At 44.3% G+C, this 20,172-nt stretch overlaps 1 protein-coding gene across 1 annotated transcript in view; it reads left to right on the top strand.

The window, feature by feature from the left end:
- SKAP2 (src kinase associated phosphoprotein 2) overlaps positions 1-20,172 on the top strand; it is a 422,242-nt gene that overhangs the window by 275,959 nt on the left and 126,111 nt on the right. The window contains exons 6-8 of the mRNA XM_077491326.1: positions 3,322-3,405; positions 8,452-8,576; positions 13,587-13,647. Coding sequence (XP_077347452.1) covers positions 3,322-3,405; positions 8,452-8,576; positions 13,587-13,647 — 270 coding nt within the window. The remainder of the gene's footprint in view (positions 1-3,321; positions 3,406-8,451; positions 8,577-13,586; positions 13,648-20,172) is intronic.

The raw sequence follows: 20,172 nt of genomic DNA, 5'->3' as shown, positions 1-20,172 counted from the left end.
GCAATGTAATACAGTACAATATGAAACAATGCAAAGTACCTCTATTGTACCCTCAGGATCCACTGGCTCCACCTGGTGGGGAAAAACAATATGGCACACAACTGGATACTTAACCAGAAATATTGTTTACTGTAAAATATTTAGACAGGTGGTTACAGTAATTGTGCTGTCATCCCAAAATAGCACGACAGCACAATATATATTAATATAACAGAGTATAACATATGTATGTAAATATATTTATATGAACCTGGGAGCTCCCCTTGCTTTAAAGGCTATATGTGAGGCCTCACTTAAAGTACTTTAATCCGGGGTCTTCTTTTCTTCGCTAGCTAAAGTCACTCCTTTGTATTTGTAATCCAAAGTTCATGGAGGATTAAGCTGAAATGCTCCGGGGGTAACTCCAGTAACTTATTTACAAGCGCTGAGGCGCCAAAGTAGATAGGCCTTAAGTCTGCTCAGTGTCAGTGGCTCTGCTACACATCCACAGAACTGCAGATTCCAGTGAGGCATGTATGTGAGTCTAACTACGTGCAAAAGTTAACAAACAGTGGGCCATAACCCGCTCACCAACTGGATCAGGGTTCCGTGTGATCACTTTGATCCAGTGACAGTAGCTTGTCTTTCTGTCAGCTGGGCCAGATGCTCTATATCGCTCCGCTGAATCGATCCGGTTCTCCGATTCTCTACTGAGTGTCTTTGGACCTTCTCAATCCGGCTGCCGTCTCTCAGGCTCCGTCAGGTCACCTCACACAACAAACAGGCTAGAGCTCTGCGATAGCTGTCGGCCACTGTCTCTCGGGAAACCTCTCCACAGATCCACATAGGCAGGTAACGTGGCCCCAAAAGATCGAAAATGGCTGCTGTTGTCCCTTATATCCCCTACCCAGCATGCACTGTGAAAGAGAGTGTTCATGGGTAGGTCACACGGACTCCTGGGTAACAAGGTCAACCTCCAGAATCCAAACAAACAGTTAGTCCCTGTACAAGTCTTTAGGTTGTTCCGAGGTAGTGATAAACAGGTGCGTTACCCATATTTGGTCACTACATGGATCTAGTACGAAACCACAGTAATGTACATATATCTCACATTAAAGCATGCATAATCACATCAATAAACAAGGATGTCAGCGCTACATATACACTTATGGATGATGTTCAGTTGAGACAGTGTTCACCCCCTGGACAGCAAGTTAAAAACCAACATCAATTTAGTGAACTCTTCACACTTTGGTTCCCACCCTGGAACCAACAGACACGGCCATCTTCTCACCCTCTCTTTTCAGGTGAATAACTGTTACAGGAAGGGGGCACAGTGCACACCCAATACCTCACCAGTTCCTTGTGTCTGTCTCTAGACACTTAATACATAAACTCCATAATCACTTATGTACCAAATTTATATCTTCATCTACACATATTGTAGGAAGTCACCACTTTGTACTAGCTGCAAGGCCTTGCTCTTTCACTACCCAGACCAGGTCCCTAGGAAGGCCCTGTGCCAGAGCAGATCCCAATATAAGTACCATGCCATGAGGTGAGGGACATAAGGAGCCCCTGTCCTTCCACCCAAAAGGGCTGCTATCACCCACAGCTATCACTTGCTTCCACTTTAGACTAGCTGCCATCCCTGGTAATGTCTGCCTCAACCTTGAGGATTAAATAAAGGAGAATGTCCATAGCAACAAGTCCTTATTGAAAAGTCCATAGCTGCTGGCCTCATAAGAAGGAGCTCATTGAAAGGATAATGGCAAAGAACAGGAATCACATCTTTAGTGGGTCTTGTTAGCAACACTTCGCACATAGGACTAGCAACCTCCATGGGACTGGCTTGTCCTCTATATATAACCACAGTAACATAGGCTCACACGCAAAACAGAGCAAGGCATGACTATTGCAAACCATAAAATTACAACATACGGTATGCAGAAACACAGAATTAAAATAAACACCTGCCTACACACTTAAGTTAAGTATGGATTTTTGGATAAAAAGATGCATGCTCCGTGTCATTAAAAAATGCAGCCTACTCAAAGTGCCTAAATGATATCTATCGAGTATGTATAATATTTCTGCCTTTTTCCTGCCCCTAACAGTTCCAATCACACTGACAACATGCCTGTTGTGAGTTCACCTCTTTATAGCAAGGGGGCTTATCCATTCCTTTAAATGATACCCAAACAGGGATAGACCATACACACTCCTTGATGCTGTAGTTTATTTTGTATAATATATATATACAGTAGGTTACCACTGCATTAATGAGTAAAGACAGTTTCGATAGGCACTTGTATAAAACAATGTAGCAGTTGGTATTTGTACAGTGTCACCAGTCATGAGCCTGTATTACCAAAGTATGGCTTCCACTGGAGAGGTGGCAGTTTGCTGTGTGTATTGGGAGGGCACTCTAATGCTGCTGGGAAGACCACCACTTTGTCCCTGAGCTAACCCTACTCACCAAGAACCTCTCCCTGTGCTATTTACTCCAGGCGTGCCCAAATGACACAGGTAACATATTTTATAAGGTCCCAGACCAAGATGGCCACCAAATGTCACCAGGAGTTACAGTGGTCAATCAGATAGCTGGCTCCCCTGAGACATTGACAGAGTCCATGAGGGGACAATTCCCATAACAGACTCCACTCTATCTGTAAAATGCCACAGTGCCATCTACTAGACAAGGGATAACTTGCAACTACCTGCACAAAGCAATGCGCTTTCTTTAACATGACATTCAGGTGTCTATTTTCATATGTAGACAAATGAAATAAGAATTTGACCCTTTGCAATAAAATAATAAATTTCTCATATTGCAAAAAGCTAAAATATGCAATTCTTATTTTTATGCATTTAAACCTGCAAATCATTGCATAATTAGTGAATTATGGGTATAATTCTCTGGCACCTGCAGACTTTTCCTTCAGCTCAGATCCGTATCAAGGTACAGACCTTCAGCTATAGAGCTGGAGGAGATTTACATCCCTGTATTAGTGCTCCATTAAGAGCTACAGTGTTGCTGCTGCAGTGGAAGATAGGGCTTGTAGTTTTTTCTTTCACAACTCTGTGAATAAATGATATGGTTGTATGGATGAAACCATACACAGTTGCGCCAAATTCAAATATGGCAGGAACTGGTGGGGAGAAAAAACTCTGAATCCTTAAGGGGGGGGGGCTTTTCTGGGTGGGGGCTGTGGACTCTGAACATGTTTCATGTTATACCCTTAATATGGGTACAACATGAAATATGTTCTGAAAGGTGATGTTGGTAAGTATACTGTAAAAGAAAATGCTTTACATCTGTGTTATTTCTTTCCATTTTAGATCACAACTTTTTTGCATCTGACTGGCAAAAACGTTGGTGTGCTATAAGCAAATCCAGCTTCTACTATTATGGAAGTGACAAAGGTATGTTGTTAAAAAAGGTTTTTTATTGTACATATTAAGAAAAAAATCGAACTGCTTACTCCCAGTAGGAGAAAAATGGTCCCATCTTTAAAATGGTCCAATCTTGTAAGATTTCTGTTCCTGTTTGACAATGAAAAGATTACAGTGAAATTGCATATTCTTTCTTTACCTATCCACACTGGGTATCTAGGCATTCTTTCTTTCCAGAAAATTTTAATATAAATAGTTATTAATTAAATCTGTGTTTTCCATCTTAGGCTGAATACTATATTTGAAAAATAGAGTTGCTAGTACCTTTCACACTCTGTGTAATAATGCAAAATGCCAGAGTTCACAGTTTATCCTCACAGAGGGTAATGCCTGAGACATGTTTCTAATCATGGTCTATCTATTTTTATTTTCAAACAAATATCTCAATTCACAGAAATTGTCTAAATGTTATGCACTGAACAATATGCAATCTTTTGGAGATACCTGTTAAGAAGACAAAGACAACAACTCAAACATTTTTTGACAAGTTTCCAACATTACTGTTTATGGTCAGCAAAAAAGCGTATTTTGTTGATTGTGATGAACAATATGGGAATTGGACATTCTCATCATTAGTGATGGACGAACGTTTCGCCCGGCGGTCGTTTCGCGGCGAATTTCCGACATTCGCGGTCCGCACGTTCGAACGCCTTTTTCCGTCGTTCGCCGCGGCGGACTTACGTGTTTAATGTATACAAGAACTTTAACCTTTGGTGACACGTTTATCATGTGATACAGGACAGCCAATTGAGACATGACAGCACATGGACACTTGGACATTCCCCCTAACCTATAAATACACCCGATCCGGTGGCCATTTTACATTCTTTCTTCTGTTACGATAGGGACAGGTTCCTGTGTGGAGTAGGGAGAGATAAACCACTAGCTATTTGGTACACAAAAGTTCTTTTCAGGACTGGTATAGGTGTTAGGTGTTGATAGGTTTGCTGTGCTGCTGATTCTTGCAGCAGCCTGAGTGTCTTTTGTTAGTTTAGAGAAAGGGAAAGGACGGTGTATGCTACAGGGACAGCCAGATTAGTCTTTCATCATCATCATCATCATCATCATCATTAGCTGTTACTATCAAGGTCCACAAAAGAGCTGTTCCAGTAACCACTAATCGTTCTCTTTTTTTGCCAATTTGTATAGGGACAGGAAGGAAGCAGTGTTGTCAGGCAGTGAGGGTAATTTTAAAGACTTGCTGTTATTATTAGTTCCACAAAGGTTCTTTTCAGGACTGGTATCAGTGGTACAGTAATAGGCTTGTACATGTATAATATTCTTTCTTCCAAATATAGAAAGGATATTATACTTGACTGCTGCCCTTCTGCTGCAGTCTGCTAAACATTCACAACTCACTTGTTCCACAAAAGTTCTTATAAGGACTGGTAACTTGGTATAGGGTGCTACGGTACATAGGCTTGAGTGCGGTACAGTCTGCTGTTCTGTAAGGACCGCTATCGGTCCACAATAGATAGGGTTGACGTGCACCACTGCTGACCGCTGCCCTATACTGCAGCAGTCCTTCAGCGGTATAGGGACTGACGTACAGTCTGCTCACTTCCTTGACCCAAAAAAGCACACCGTACTATATGCCCCTACCCTCCTCTTTGAAGAGGTTGAGCGGTGTCATATTTCTACTGGGGCTGCTTATGATATCCCTGTGCTGTGCTGACTTCCTCCTGGGGGTTCTTATTATGAAGGGATCACACTATCCCTGTGCTGTGCTGACTTCCTCCTGGGGGTTCTTATTATGAGGGGATCACACCATCCCTGTGCTGTGCTGACTTCCTCCTGGGGCTGCTTACGGTGCTGCTGTCAGTGCTGTATGTCACGGTGCTGCTGTCAGCGCTGTATGTCACGGTGCTGCTGTCAGCGCTGTATGTCACGGTGCTGCTGTCAGCGCTGTATGTCACGGTGCTGCTGTCAGCGCTGTATGTCACGGTGCTGCTGTCAGCGCTGTATGTCACGGTGCTGCTGTCAGCGCTGTATGTCACGGTGCTGCTGTCAGTGCTCTGTATTACGGTGCTGCTGTCAGATGCCTCTATCACGGTGCATGTGTCATTCCGGTATGTCACGCTGCTGGTGATCATCTCCTGCACCCTCTTCTTTGCCTACCCTGGTCCCTGACCTTCCCTCTCCTCCATTGCCTTCATTAGCTCCATAGTCCTGAATTGTTAGAACAATTTCCCAAATAAAATAAAAATGCTTGTAGTTATCGATCCCAAATTCACCTCATACATGTATTATGTCATTGTCCAGATGGTGGGACTACGTTTTACCCCCTAATAATTACCACGTGGCCGCAAATTCGACATGAAGGTTTGCAAAGTTCGCCTCCCATTGAAGTCAATGGGGCCCGCGGCGAACGTTCGGTTTCGCGAACGTTTGGGTCCGTTCGCATTTCGCTTTCGCGAAACGTCCCGTCGGAAGTTCGTCCATCACTACTCATCATGAGCAAGGAAAGGGAATCATCGCTTCTGCATGGTGGAGCTGTCCTGTATGGATATAGAAGATATAGTAGGGACGCATAGCTGGGGATAGCATTACAGAAGCTCTTCAGAGTAGATGCAGCTCTAGTAGGAAAAGAGAAGAACAAGGAAGGCGCCTCCGAGTACAGAATGCCAGCCATTTATTAAAAAACACAGTTTAGAAGACTTACAAGAAGTGGACGTTTAGTATGCTCATCATCAAGTAATGATGGGTGGGGCTCCTGTCAATGTCTCCCCATCTCCCTGTGCTGACCAGCAGCTGTAAAGGAGGATAGGATCGTAAAGTCAAGATGGCCACCGCTCTTCTGGGACCACAGTGAAACGCATGCCATGCGTGTAGAACACACAGGCCAGAAGTGAAGTCAGAAAAGGGATGATGATGCGTTTGCAGCATGCGTACAAGAAGGAGCCTTGTACGTATGTTCTGAAATGTGTCACTGCCCCTTTCCTGACATTACTTCCGGTGTATGCATTCCACATGCACGGCATGCTTCCATTGTGGGCCCAGAAGAGCAGCGGCCATCTTGACTTTATGATTCTATTCTCCCTTACAGCTGCTGGCACAGGACATTGACAGGAGCCCCACCAATGTCTTGATCATGAACCTACTAAACGTCCACTTCTTGTGAGCTTTTTAAACTGTGTTTTATAATAAACTGCTGTCATTCTGCACTTAGAGGCACCTTCCTTGTTCTTCTCATTCTCATTATGATCTCTACCCCATATGTTCTATTTCCAAGTGTTTTGTTTATGACCCTGTGCTATATTGATCTGCCAACAAAAGAACCATACAGCTTCGAGTCACATGCTGTGTACATGTTACGATACTGTGTTGGACTGTTAGGTTTGCAAGATTGTATTTTTGAGCATGCAGTTACATTTTTCTCCTACTGGGAAGACAGTCACAGTTCCATTGTGTCTTCTTTCCTTGGTCTTATTGAACATTTTTTAGATGAACTGGTCAGGTAATAAAGCAAGTATTTGCAGTTCGTGAAGTTCTACCAACCATTATGCTTTAGTGTCAACCAAAGCTCTTGCTCTGTCTGGAATACACATTTTCATTAAGTAACCACCATTCAAAGGAGTTGTCCACTTTCCTCAAGAAAGTGAAAAACACTCCATACAAGTATCCAAGTACGTACTGGCTAGTGGTGGTCTCCCAAATTAGAATCCTCACCAAGGTTTACAAGGTATAAATACAACTTCATGGCTGTCAGAAGGACAGTTTTTGTTTTCAAATTTTATACTTGCTGAAAGTGAAAAACCCCTTTAAAAGCTACAACCAAAGCAATATTTTAACTGCTAACCTAATTGAACAAATTGGATGAATCCACACCATTTGGGCTCTGTATCTAGGGTATATCAACTCATATGTATGGTGTAATTTAGTAAGGAAGTCATGCTTTTTTAACAAATCCACTAAACTGCTGGAACCATTCAGGAAAACTAGGGTGAATGTTGGTTAATTCATGTCTATTGTTAAACATTTTTCAGTGGCTTCTGTATTTTACGCCAAACAAATACCTCAAAAGGATTCCTACTATATTTACACTCTGGATGTAACCAGTCCCCTCCTGAACATATCAATTGTTAAAACTTAAGAAGGATTCAGCTGATCATAGTATCACTCACCTATATTTTGGAATTAAGCGAGTATCTTTACCCAGACTACTATTATGGCTGTCCAGAAACTCGTCTACCTCTGTAGTTTTATGTGAAGTTTTACATCAGTGTCAGTGCAACTATCTGTCAAGAGTCATAGTTGTAATAATGATGATGATGTAATGTCTTACAAACCAGTAATTACTCTTTGTTTATGGGCAGAAGAGGTTATAAAGTGACTGCAGCAGAGCTGACCAGGTGGAACCTAGGTTGCAGATCACAATAACAAACTAGTCTTTACGCATTATTTTATGCCTTCTTATAGCTTGGTTTAACTCACAACATGTATTTTATATTTTGGTAGTTTGGGCAGTTTTGGATTGATTGAAAGTAATATTTTAAAAGCTAGACATCCTCTTTCCAACACTCTTAAAGGAAATCTTGGCCTCAAACCCATAACTCATGTTGTTCTATTACTGTATAAAGTTATGACCAAATGCACTTGAAATATATATCAATCTGATAAAATGATTATTTTTTCTGGCGCCAATTTTACTCTTCTGCACAGATGTTACATCAAGGTGTGAAACATAATTTTTTAGAAACATGCCCCAAGTATCTTTGAGATTACCGTATTTTACGCTGTTTTGGACATTGTGGTGTGCAGATTTTTAAAGAATGTGCCTGATAATAAATGTGACAATGTGCTTATTTACATAGGCACTGTACATAGCAACAGCTGGGCTGCTTTAGTCTAACTAAGGCATTCATGATTCCCTAGCCTCAAAATCTGCATGTGACTACCATCAATGTGTTGACTGTAATTCTACAGAGATTTCTTAAAAGCTGCAGGCAGAAATGCCATTTCACAGGCAGCCACTAGAGAATTAACTTGGTGCTACTCCGCTTTTATCTTTGGCAGACAAACAACAGAAAGGTGAATTTTCTCTGGAAGGATACAGAGCCAGAATGAATAATACTCTCCGCAAGGATGCAAAGAAAGATTGCTGTTTTGAAATCTTCGCTACTGATAAACGTGTCTATCAGGTTGGACTTTTTATGCCTTCATATAAATTAAGTTGATAAAACTATTTCACAGATCAGCTCTGGAGAAAGGGGGCCATTTGCGTTGAAACAGCTCACTAACTGCCAGCCACATCTGCACAGTGCATTTGTGCTTATGAGTATATATTAGGAAAAAGAACATTCTGACTAAGTCTAAGTTATGGAGAAACTATAAAACCAATAGATGGTCAATAAGAATATACTGTATGTGAGTTTTTATATTTATTGCTTGCTACACTATATTGTCAAAAGTATTGGGATGCCTGCCTTGCAGATGAACTTTAAAGCGGGAGTTCCACCGTTTTGTTTTTGTTTTTTTAAGTCAGCAGCTACAAATGCTGTATATTGCATCGGCACTCGAAGCTGATCTGTCGATCGGCTCCCGGGTGCTGCCGCCGCCATCTTGGATATGGGAATCAGAAAGTGAAGCCTGGCGGCTTCACTTCCTGGTTCCCTACTGCACTTGCGTGAGTCGCGCTGCGCAATAAGGTCGGTCCTTGCTGTCTCTGGGATCCATGTGTTTCCCAGCAGACAGCGGGGGCCCCGCAGGAAGTGGCATAGATACCCACAGATTCTGCGGATATCTATGCCCGGAAGTGGGTGCAGATACCTGTATTATACAGGTATCTGTACCCCCTGAAAGGTGGCAATTGTGGCACCGGAGGGGGGGAGGGTTCCGATGAGCGTAAGTTCCACTTTAGGGTGGAGTCTTAGTCCGTAGGGTTCAACACCACAGTCTTATTCCGTAGGGTTCAACATTGAGTTGACCCACCCTTTGCAGCTATAACAGCTTCAACTCTTCTAGGAAGGCGGTTGACAATGTTTAGGAGTGTGTCTATGGGAATATTTGACCATTCTTCCAGAAAAATATTTGTAAGGTCAGGTACTGATGTTGGTCGAAAAGGCCTGGCTCACAATCTCCGTACTAATTCATCCCAAAGGTGTTCTATCGAGCTGAGGTGAGGGCTCTGTGCAGGCCAGTCAAGTTCCTCCACCCCAAACTCACCCATCCATGTCTTTATGGACCTTGCTTTGTGCATTGGTCCAAATCTTTAGGTGGAGGGGGGATTATGGTGTGGGGTTGTTTTGCAGGGGTTGGGTTTGGCCCTTAGTTCCAGTAAAGGGAACTCTTAAGGTGTCAGCATACCAAGACATTTTGGACAATTTAATGTCCCAACTTTGTGGGAACAGTTTGGAGTTAACCCCTTCCTGTTCCAAAATGACTGCGCACCAATGCACAAAGCAAGGCCCATAAAGACATGGATGAGCAAGTTTGGGGTGGAGGAACTTGCCTGGCCTGCACAAAATACTGACCTCAACCAGATAGAACACCTTTGGGATGAATTAGAGCAGAGTCTGCGAGCCAGGCCTTCTAGTCCAGCATCAGTGCCTGACCTCACAAATGTGCTTCTGGAAGAATGGTCAAACATTCCCATTGACACACTCCTAAACCTTGTGGACAGCCTTCCCAGAAGAGTTGAAGCTGTTATAGCTGCAAAAGGTGGACCAACTCAATATTGAACTCTTCGGACTAAGACTTGGATGCCATTAAAGTTCATGTGCTTGTAAAGGCAGGTGTCCCAATACTTTTGACAATATAGTGTGTGTATTAATAAAATATGAGTGCAGCGCTATTAATCTATCATGAAAAAATATACAGTGGTATCAATTTATAATTAAATAAATTAATCAATCTATATAATAAATGTTATATATGTCATATATATGAAAAAACACTTCTGCGTGAAATTATTGTAACTTCTCAATTCATATAGTCAAAATGTGGCTAGAGACCAATTTCCAAAAAATCTGTATGCATAAAGGTACCAACATCCCATTTTGTTTGAAAAAGAGTAGAGTACTGGATAGGGGATTTTAAAGGTACATATTTGTATAGTGTATATCTGAAATATGTACCTTTAAAATCCCCTATCCAGTACTCTGCTATTTCTCAATTCATATGTCATCCACCACTGTGTTCATCGTGCCTTCTGCAGATAATGATATTATGTGCACACTATTACCAGCCGTTATACCTGCTCACCTCATACACTAGTCAGGTAGACTCAGAAACAATTCCTTTCTTTCATTCAGCTATGTTCTCATCTCCTCCACATCCGACCTGCTACTTTGTATCCACTTTCAAAACAGTAGCCTCCCAGGGGGATCGCAAAAAAGATTTCTCATGTATACTGCCCCACTGCTTCACTTCTTCCTCCACACCAGCGTTATTGCTTGATATTCCTTATAGGATATGGCTCCACATTCCACTGTGCCTGCGCGATGTCATGGGCTTGGCTCCTCACCTCTACATGCGTATCACCCTCTGATTGGGCTTTCTCAATAGATCTATTGAGAAAGCCAAATCAGAGGGCGATATGCCCCCTCTGAAACAAGCTCAGGACACACAGTATGCCTCTCCAATTTAGAAGTGACCTGTGTGACTACAGAGCCTCATGATTACTTCCTTAAACTTAAATAAGGGTGCTCCTCACCTTACTGATACCCAAGGCTGGATATAGGTGGGCCATCTTTTTTTGATCAACCAGCGTGCTGATTAACCCCCCTGGCGGTATTCCTGAGTCTGGCTCGGGGTGGAATTTCAGTACCATAAGCGGTAACCCCCGAGCCAGACTCGGGATTGCATTGCAGGATACAGGGAGAGTTACTTACCTTGTCCCCTGGATCCTGCGATGTCCTCCCCACTGTGTATGCGAGCCACACAGTGCCCAAGTGCCGCTGAGCTCCGTTCCCTACGACGTTGAAACGCACAGGAGCGGAGACCGGCGCCAAATTCAGAAAAGTAAAAACACACAATACACATCCAGTACTGTAATCTTACAGATTACAGTACTGTATAAAAAAATGCACACCCCCTTTGTCCCTAGTGGTCTGTCCAGTGCCCTGCGTGCACTTTTATATTATAAATACTGTTTTTTCTGCCTGGAATTTGGAGATTGTTCATAGCAACCAAAATGTGTCCCTTTATGTCCAAAGTGATTTTAGACCAACTAGAAAACAGCGATAATAAATTAGAATCACCTGCAGAATTGAGCGATAGCGATTTCTGGGGAAAGTGATTTTAGACCAGCTAGAAAACAGCAATAATAAATTATAATCACTTGCAGAATTGAGCGATAGCGATTTCTGGGGAAATTCGTCATCAAACACTAAATCTAATGACAGCGACAATTCTGCAACTGAGCAAATTTCAGTGTTTTTGATTTGATTACAGTATAGAATATTTTTTTGATTATTATTATATTATTATTTGTTATAATTATTTATAGTTATTTATTATATTATAATTTATGATTTTGTGTTTCAAACTTTATCATGCCCGGGATGAGTTATTCCTAAGAAATGCAGGCCTACAATATAAAATGCCAAATTTACATGCAAAATAATGGTACCGCTTTCAGCACCTAAAATCAGAAATAATCATATTGCCAGGGAGGTTAAAAAAATAATAATGAAAAGGTCGCCTCTATCCACACAACTGTGAATCCTACTTGCTGTGCTATTGTATTCTGACAGAATACACTGAAGTGCTGCAGCCCGCTGATTGAGGACAATTTTCCAACATTCCTGTTCGACAGAAGTCAATCATTTTAGGTTTACTTTTGTTATTCATTAACTCAGTACACTTGTATCCTTTATATTTAGTAGAGATTTTTGAGATTATGTTGTGTTTGTGCCCCTTAATAAGGAAAGTGGATTTCAAGTTAAAACTTCAATGTCAGTTGTAGATGACAATGGAAAAGGTTAGGATCTTTGGTCAGGTTTTCATGTGTCCTTGTCCCTTTCGATTTGCCACCAAACAGGAATAGAGAGGACATCTTCAACTGAGGACACTTATTCCTGTGACAACTATCTAAGAAGGGATATCCCTATTTCCCTTGTACTGGAAAGATCTCCTCTCATTTCCTGTTGAGTCTATAGGACACGAAGTGAAGGGAAATCTCCCCAAAGAGATGTAGATGGCATTAAAAACGTACAGTGATTTTAATCCTTCACTAACCAATATGAAAGACGTTTCAGCATTAATTAAACTTTAGGCTAATATTAAATATGTATAAAATGTAATATTTTTATATTTATTTACTTACTAGTTTTTCTTTTTATTAAAGTGTATAACATTAATGTTGGACAAGCGCTGAACTGTATATCTGTATGATTAATAGCGCTAGGGGATTGTTTCAATATTTTGAAGCAACTGCCAGAGCTTTTTTAAACTATTAAGCTTCAAGTCATTATCAGTTCAAATCAATAGAATCATTAGAGAACATAGATTCCTTTTAAAAGGTAAGATCAGTTCATACCTATCAGTCGCATGTGTTGTTGGCATAGTGTTCTAGTGCTGCCAAGTATTTGACTTGTTAAAAAAAGTAGAATTCCCAGACAGAACAGTACAGATTTATCAATGCAAACACCTTGAGTACAACTTTAATGCTACATCACAACATGGGCGCCAGGGGTATCACTGAATGAAGGCCAAGCATGCCTATCAGCAGAGCATTTCAAAGACCTATCATGCCGGCATCAATACAGAATGTAACTTTAATACATTTTAAAGATCTAAAATTGCATTTGAAAATCATTTAATTAAGTTGTCAGGTAATGTGTTGGAATCTGACAAGTACATTTTTAAGAAAACTATACCCAGCAGTCTAAAGATATTCACGGGTGTCTTCTAATTGTCAAGGGCAAATTTCGTTCATCAGTTCTGGCTTTGACATTGATGAAGAGAAGCAGCTTTTTTCTGCACAGCTGCCAGCTGCTGATCACAGTTTCAAATCCATCATCCTCTGCTCCAATTACGTAAATTTGTCAAAATTAACCGTACATTATAAGAAGCATCCTTGCACGAAAAAGTATCAGTAGACATGTGAAGAATTGTTAATGTTTCCATACGGGAGTGACATGAATGCTAGATTTTTTTTTTTTTCAACTGGTGAATCAGTTGTGATTTACATTGCTTTCCTATTACAGTTTGCAGCACCAACCCCAAAAGAGGCAGAAGAATGGGTTAATTCAATCCTGTATCAACAAGGTAAGTGAAATAAATGGATTTAAAATAATAAATGAATGTGAATATATAAGACCACATGGTTACTTGCAGTGAAGGTACACTTTCATCAAAGAAAAAAACGACTTTTATATTTAATATGACTCAAAGCACAGAGCAGTTTATACTTATCAAACTAATGAGACTGCAATGTGGCCCGACATTCATTTGAAGGAGATGTTTATTTATAACTTGAGCTGCCTTGTCATACATATGGTATTACAGAGAAAGACAGCTGGGCTTCTTCTAACCCCACCCTACCCGTTAAATAGGGTAGTGGCTGCTAGTGGGAGGATCCAGAGAGCCTGGTTGCTTTGTAATCTTCAGGATTAGCTAGAAGAATCTTATTGCCAACCCACAGGGAACACTATGAAGAGTAACCCAACAGACACTGTTAGCACTGACTATTATGAGGGAAGTAGACATGCTGTTTGTGCCGACAGCATAACACATTTACAAAGCTACTGTTCTATACAAACTTTTCTCATATTGGACCTAGCATTAGATATGTACACACAACTATGTCTCCCCAGTCCATACTTATCTCTTCCAATGGCTGTGGCCTTCCATACTGTCAATTGCCAGGCTGCCCGTCCCTGAGCACCAATGTCCCTTAGGCCGCGTACACACGGGCGGACTGTTCGCCCAACTTTGTCCGCTGAACAGTGTTTGGGCGGACAGTCCGCTCGTGTGTGGGCTTTCAGCGGACAGTTTCAGCGGACAGTTTGACGAACAAAGTTTTTCGGAAATTCCGTAAAACTGTCCGCTGAAACCTTGTTTGAGCGAACAGTCCGCCCGTGTGTAGGCTTGTTCGACAAACTAAGTTCCGCGCATGCTCAGAAAGGCTTAACACGCCGAAAGTTATAATGCAGTGTATAGGACGTCGTATTTTTCGTCCCGTCGTACGTGCCGTTCACGTCATCGCGCACGGTTTCAGCAAACTGTTCGTTCGTCGTGTGTGGCCATGTCCGTCCATGCTAATTTTGAGCGGACTGTTTGCCGAAACTGTTTGACGGACAAAGTTGGGCGAACAGTCCCCGCGTGTGTACGCGGCCTTAGACTTAAATTGTCTCTATTTATAATGCAGGAGAAACATCCTATTTATGTCTATGGGATATCAAATGGCCAGCACAGCACTAAATTTAGAGAGGAGGCTGTATATATTAAGGTGACTAGAAAGTAGGGCTGGGTGCTATTTAAAAAAAAAAAGATAAACTTGTACTTTGAGTGCATGTATTGTAAGTAAAAGTAAGTGTGACACAGGTATTTATTACCTCTTGCAGAGATCAAATGACTCCCCTAAACAATGCCTTCCCCATAAGGCTGGTGTCATCCTAGTTCAGGGTAAATTTTCACTTATTTGTATGAGATCCTGGCTCAGAGATCCAAGTAAGGCTATTATCTACACAACAAAAATTTTCTCCAATATCTGCATTCATTTAGTCACAATAATTATGCAACGTTTCAGGGCTGCTTCATCAGGCAACAGTAACAGTTGTCTGATGATGGGGACACTGTCTGGCCCTAAAATGTCATGTAGCAAGGTCTCTGGTCTCCTTAAGTCTTATGAGAACCTCCAGGGCCAGAGATAGCTGGCATCCTTTGCAAGTTCAATTATCAGCCTCTGAGACTTCAGTAGGAGGACAGCTATGCAGGGAAAGGCCTCCAGAAAGAAGCCACATTTGCATGTGCAGGAATGCTGTCTCCTATGGCAACAGTCTTTAACAGATCCTAACACAAAGCGTAACAGTTCTTTCACCTTCACTACAACTTCTCCTTAGTTCTTCAGCCCACTGAGCTCCCAGTCTCTCACTAGTCTCTCACTAGACCCTCTGATTCACTGCCACTGAATCCCTTGAGCTGCTCCTATCTTCACGGTGGTATCTTCCTCAAGCGTCACCCCTGCCTCTCTGCTGGGTCCGTAGCTTGGCACTCCCGATACTTCTCAAGCTTCCCCCCACTGGCCTGCTCGGTCCCTGGTATGACACACAAGGCTGCTCTGCAAGTGTCACTTCCGCCGGCTGGGTCCCTGACTTGATCACCACCTGAAGGTTCCCAAATCTCCCGTTCGGTGAGAATACTGCTCTGGTACTTGCTTTAGTTACTCACTGTGGTCCCTGGTGTGGTCCCTGGTAATAAGGCTGATGGTCCCTTAGTGGCGACATCTTCCCCTCTACCTCCAACCATGACAGGTTCTCCGGCCGGCAGAACTGTCAACTCTGGTTGGACTGCAAGCCGCAGTCCCAACCCTGCGCTGCTCTCCTGCTTCTGGATAGGCCCTCAGACAGCCTAGCAGCCAGATGCCCTCGGGATAGGCCCAATGTCTGGCCTAGCAGCCATAGGCAATACGACACACGTCCACCCAGACAGCTATCTCGGTGGCACAGAACACAGATCACCTGACTCCACCCAAATATATATGCTCCCCCAGCAGGCCAAGGAGTTCAAGAAAACCCCCGCCCATTGGCTGAGATACCTCATATACCCATAACCTGACCTTGGGTTGCCCTTCTCATATCTAGTACCATCAAGTAGTGATGGACGAACTTCCGACGGGACGTTTCGCGAACGCGGACCGCGAACGGGCCCGACCGTTCGCGAAACCGAACGTTTGCGGCGGGCCCCATTGACTTCAATGGGAGGCGAACGTTTTAAACCTTTAGGTCGAATTTGCTGCCACAGGATAATTATTAGGTGGGCAAACATAGTCCCACCACATGGCCAATGACATAACACATGTATGGGGTGAATTTGGGATCGATAACTACAAGCATTCTTTTTTTATATGGAAAATTGTTCTGACAATTCAGGACTGTGGCGCGCATGAAGGCAATGGAGGAGAGGGAAGGTCAGGGACCAGGGTAGGCAGAGAAGAGGGTGCAGGAGATGATCACCAGCAGCGTGACATACAGCAATGACACATGCACCGTGATAGAGGCATCTGACAACAGCACCGTGATAGAGGGCACTGACATCAGCAGCGTGACATAAAGCATTAACACCAGTACCGTGACATACAGCATTGACAGCAACACCGTGATAGAGAGCACTGACATCAGAAGCGTGACATACAGCACTGACATCAGCACCGTGATATACAGCACTGACAGCAGCACCGTGACATACAGCACTGACATCAGAAGCGTGACATTAAGCACTCACACCAGCACCGTGATATGCAGCACTGACAGCAGCACCGTAAGCAGCCCCAGGAGGAAGTCAGCACAGCACAGGGATGGTGGGAGCCCCTCATAATAAGAACCCCCAGGAGGAAGTCAGCACAGCACAGGGATGGTGTGATCCCCTCATAATAAGAACCCCCAGGAGGAAGTCAGCACAGCACAGGGATGGTGTGATCCCCTCATAAGCAGCCCCAGTAGAAATATGACACCGCTCAACCTCTTCAAAGAGGAGGGTAGGGGCATATAGTACGGTGTGCTTTTTTGGGACAAGGAAGTGAGCCAAATGAAGAAAGAAGGTCTGTGTGCTTGATTAAAAAAAATAGTTTATAGACATATACATGGTCTACTGGTCACATGTGTTGAATTCCTCCGAGATCCATGCCTCATTCATTTTTAGAAATGTGAGGTAGTTAACACTGTCGTGAGCTAGGCGAGTACGCTTATCGGTCACGATCCCCCCTGCTGCGCTGAACGTCCTTTCGGACAGGACACTGGATGAGGGGCAAGCCAACAGTTCGATTGCAAATTGGGCAAGCTCTGGCCAGAGGTCAAGCCTGCCCACCCAGTAGTCCAGGGGTTCATCACTCCTCAGAGCTTCCACATCGGCCGTTAACCCAATGTAGTCGGACACCTGACGGTCTAGGCGTTCCCTGATGCTGGATCCGGATGACACCTGTCGATGGGTCGGCTGAAAGAATGACCTCATATCCGAAGTCACCAACACATCTTCAAACTGGCCTCTTCTTGCAGGCGCTGTTGGATTGGTACCCGCAACTCCTTCTCTGGGAGTGGGAATTGCTCCTCTGCCAGTGCACGCAAAAGCAGAATGCAGCATTTCTCGAAGCAAGGCCTGGAAGTGCTGCATTCTGACAGCCCTCTGCGACGGCGGTAACATTTCCGCCATTTTGTGTTTGTACCGGGGGTCTAAGTACGTTGCCACCCAGTACTGGTCCTTGACCCTTATGCTTTTTATACGGGGGTCCCTAATTAAAACACTGGAGCATGAAGGCCCCCATTTGCACTAAAGTGGAAGCGGTGTGGTGGCCTGGCTCCTGCTCATCATCCAGGATAATGTCGTCCTCTACATTCTCCTCTCCCCATCCACGCACAACAGGGATCCCAGAAAGGTTTAAAGCACGCTCTTCTTGCTCCTCCTCATCCGCCCCGGCACCATCCTCCTCTGACTCCTCTTCAGACTCCTGTTGTTGACTTGTCTCAGATAGAGTAGCCCCCCCTGGGAATTCATCCAGCATTGCGACTTCCTCATCTTCCCGCTCCTGCTCCTCCACAGCTTGATCAATGACACGACGCAATGCACGCTCCATAAAGAAGGCATAAGGTACCATGTCACTGATGGCGCCATGGCTGCGACTGACCAGTTTGGTGATCTCCTCAAATGGCCGCAGAAGTCTGCATGCATCGCGCATGAGCAGCCACTGGCGCGGTGAAAAAAACCCCAGCTCCCCAGAACCGTTTCTTTCGCAGAGTTCATACAGGTAGACGTTAACTGCACGTTTCTGCTGGAGCAGCCTATCAAGCATATAGAAGGTTGAGTTCCATCGCGTCGGGCAATCGCAAATAAGACATCTGACCGGCAGATGGTGTCGCCGCTGAATGTCAGCAAGGCGAGCCACGGCCGTGTAAGATCTTCTGAAATGGGCCGAGATTTTCCTTGCCTGCCGCAAGATGTCCTGGACCCCAGGGTATTTGACAAGGAATCGCTGCACGACCAAGTTTAAGACGTGTGCCATGCATGGCACGTGCGTGATTTTGCCCTGTTTCAATGCGCTAAGCAGATTGGCACCGTTGTCACACACCACTTTACCAACTGTCAAATTGAGCGGTGTTAGCCACTGATCTGCCTGTGAACGCAAAGCTGAAAGGAGTGCCGGGCCAGTGTGGCTCTTGGCTTCCAGGCACAACAGACGCAGCACGGCATGGCAACGTCTCACCTGGCATGTGGAATAGGTTCTGGGGAGCTTGGGCGGTGCAGCGGAAGAGACGCTAGCAGCGGAAAAGGAGGAGCCAGCTGAGGAGGAGAGGGAGGAGGATGGAGTAGGAGGAGGAGGAGAAGAAGAAGAGTCAGGCCTGCATGCAATCCGTGGCGGTAAAACCAAATCTACACGGGTACCACGGGTTACATGCTTGACGGCCGTCAGAAGGTTCACCCAGTGGGCAGTAAAACTGATATACCTTCCCTGCCCGTGTTTGCTAGACCACGTGTCTGTGGTCAGATGTATCTTGGCACCGACACTGTGTGCCAGAGATACATTCACTTGCCGCTGAACATGGCCATATAGCTCTGGGATGCCCTTCTCCGAGAAATACTTCCTTCCTGGGACCTTCCATTGTGATGTTCCAATGGCCACAAATTTGCGAAAGGCCTCCAAGTCCACCAGTTTATATGGCAGTAGTTGGCGGGCTATCAGTTCTGACAAGCCAGCCGTCAACCGTTGGGCAAGAGGGTTATCCGGCGTCATCATTTTTTTACGCTCGAACATTAGGCCCACGGAAGCCTGCCTTTTTGCAGAAAAACGTGAGCTTGGCGTGATGGAAGGTGGAGTGGAGGACAATTGTGAGGAGAGAGGAGAAGTAGAAGACGAGGCTGGACGGTGAGAGCCTGCAGTGTGGCTTTGAGTGTTCCGTTGCTCCCACTCGGCTCGGTGATGGCTGCTCATGTGCCTTCTTAAGGCGGTCGTCCCTAGGTGAGTGTTGGGCTTACCGCGACTAATGCGTTGACTGCAAAGATTGCAGATGGCAACGCTATTGTCAGCAGCGGACACGTTAAAAAAAGCCCACACTGCGGAGCCATGTGCCGGTGTCCTGGGAGCGCCAGATATGACCGTACATGGTCGATGACTCGCTCCTGATACATTTGCAGTCTGCTTTGTCCCTCCTGTGCAATGTAAGTTAGTCCTGCTTCTCCTCCCTATCTGCTGGTCCATATCTCCCTCTGAACTCCCCTCCTCTTCCTCTCTTGTGGGCACCCACGTGACATCACTAGACACGTCATCATCAACATCACCTTCCTCACCGCTATAAGTAGAGATCTCGGAGTAGGCAGCAACACCGGGGACCAACCTCCTCCTTGGGCTGATCTGGGTACTGTCGTCAGACTGCTGAGTAGCGGTTGTTGCTACCTCCTGTTCCTGATCCAATACCAAGAGTGGCTGCGCATCAGAAATGTCCTCTTGATATGGATCGGAAAATAATTCCTGTGACTCAAGCGGAAGGCATGTGGTGGTGGTGGTGGTGGTGGTGTTGTTGGTGGTAGTGTCTTTGGGGGTGCACATAGCAGAGAGTGAAGAAGAGGATGCAGATCGAGAGG

Source organism: Lithobates pipiens, unplaced genomic scaffold (genome assembly GCF_037356315.1).
Source record: "Lithobates pipiens isolate NorthernLeopardFrog02 unplaced genomic scaffold, aLitPip1_a1.2 Scaffold_19, whole genome shotgun sequence".
Classification (NCBI taxonomy): Eukaryota; Metazoa; Chordata; class Amphibia; order Anura; family Ranidae; genus Lithobates; species Lithobates pipiens.
The sequence above is the reverse complement of the archived record's forward strand: the minus strand, read 5'-3'. Positions and strand labels throughout refer to the sequence as shown.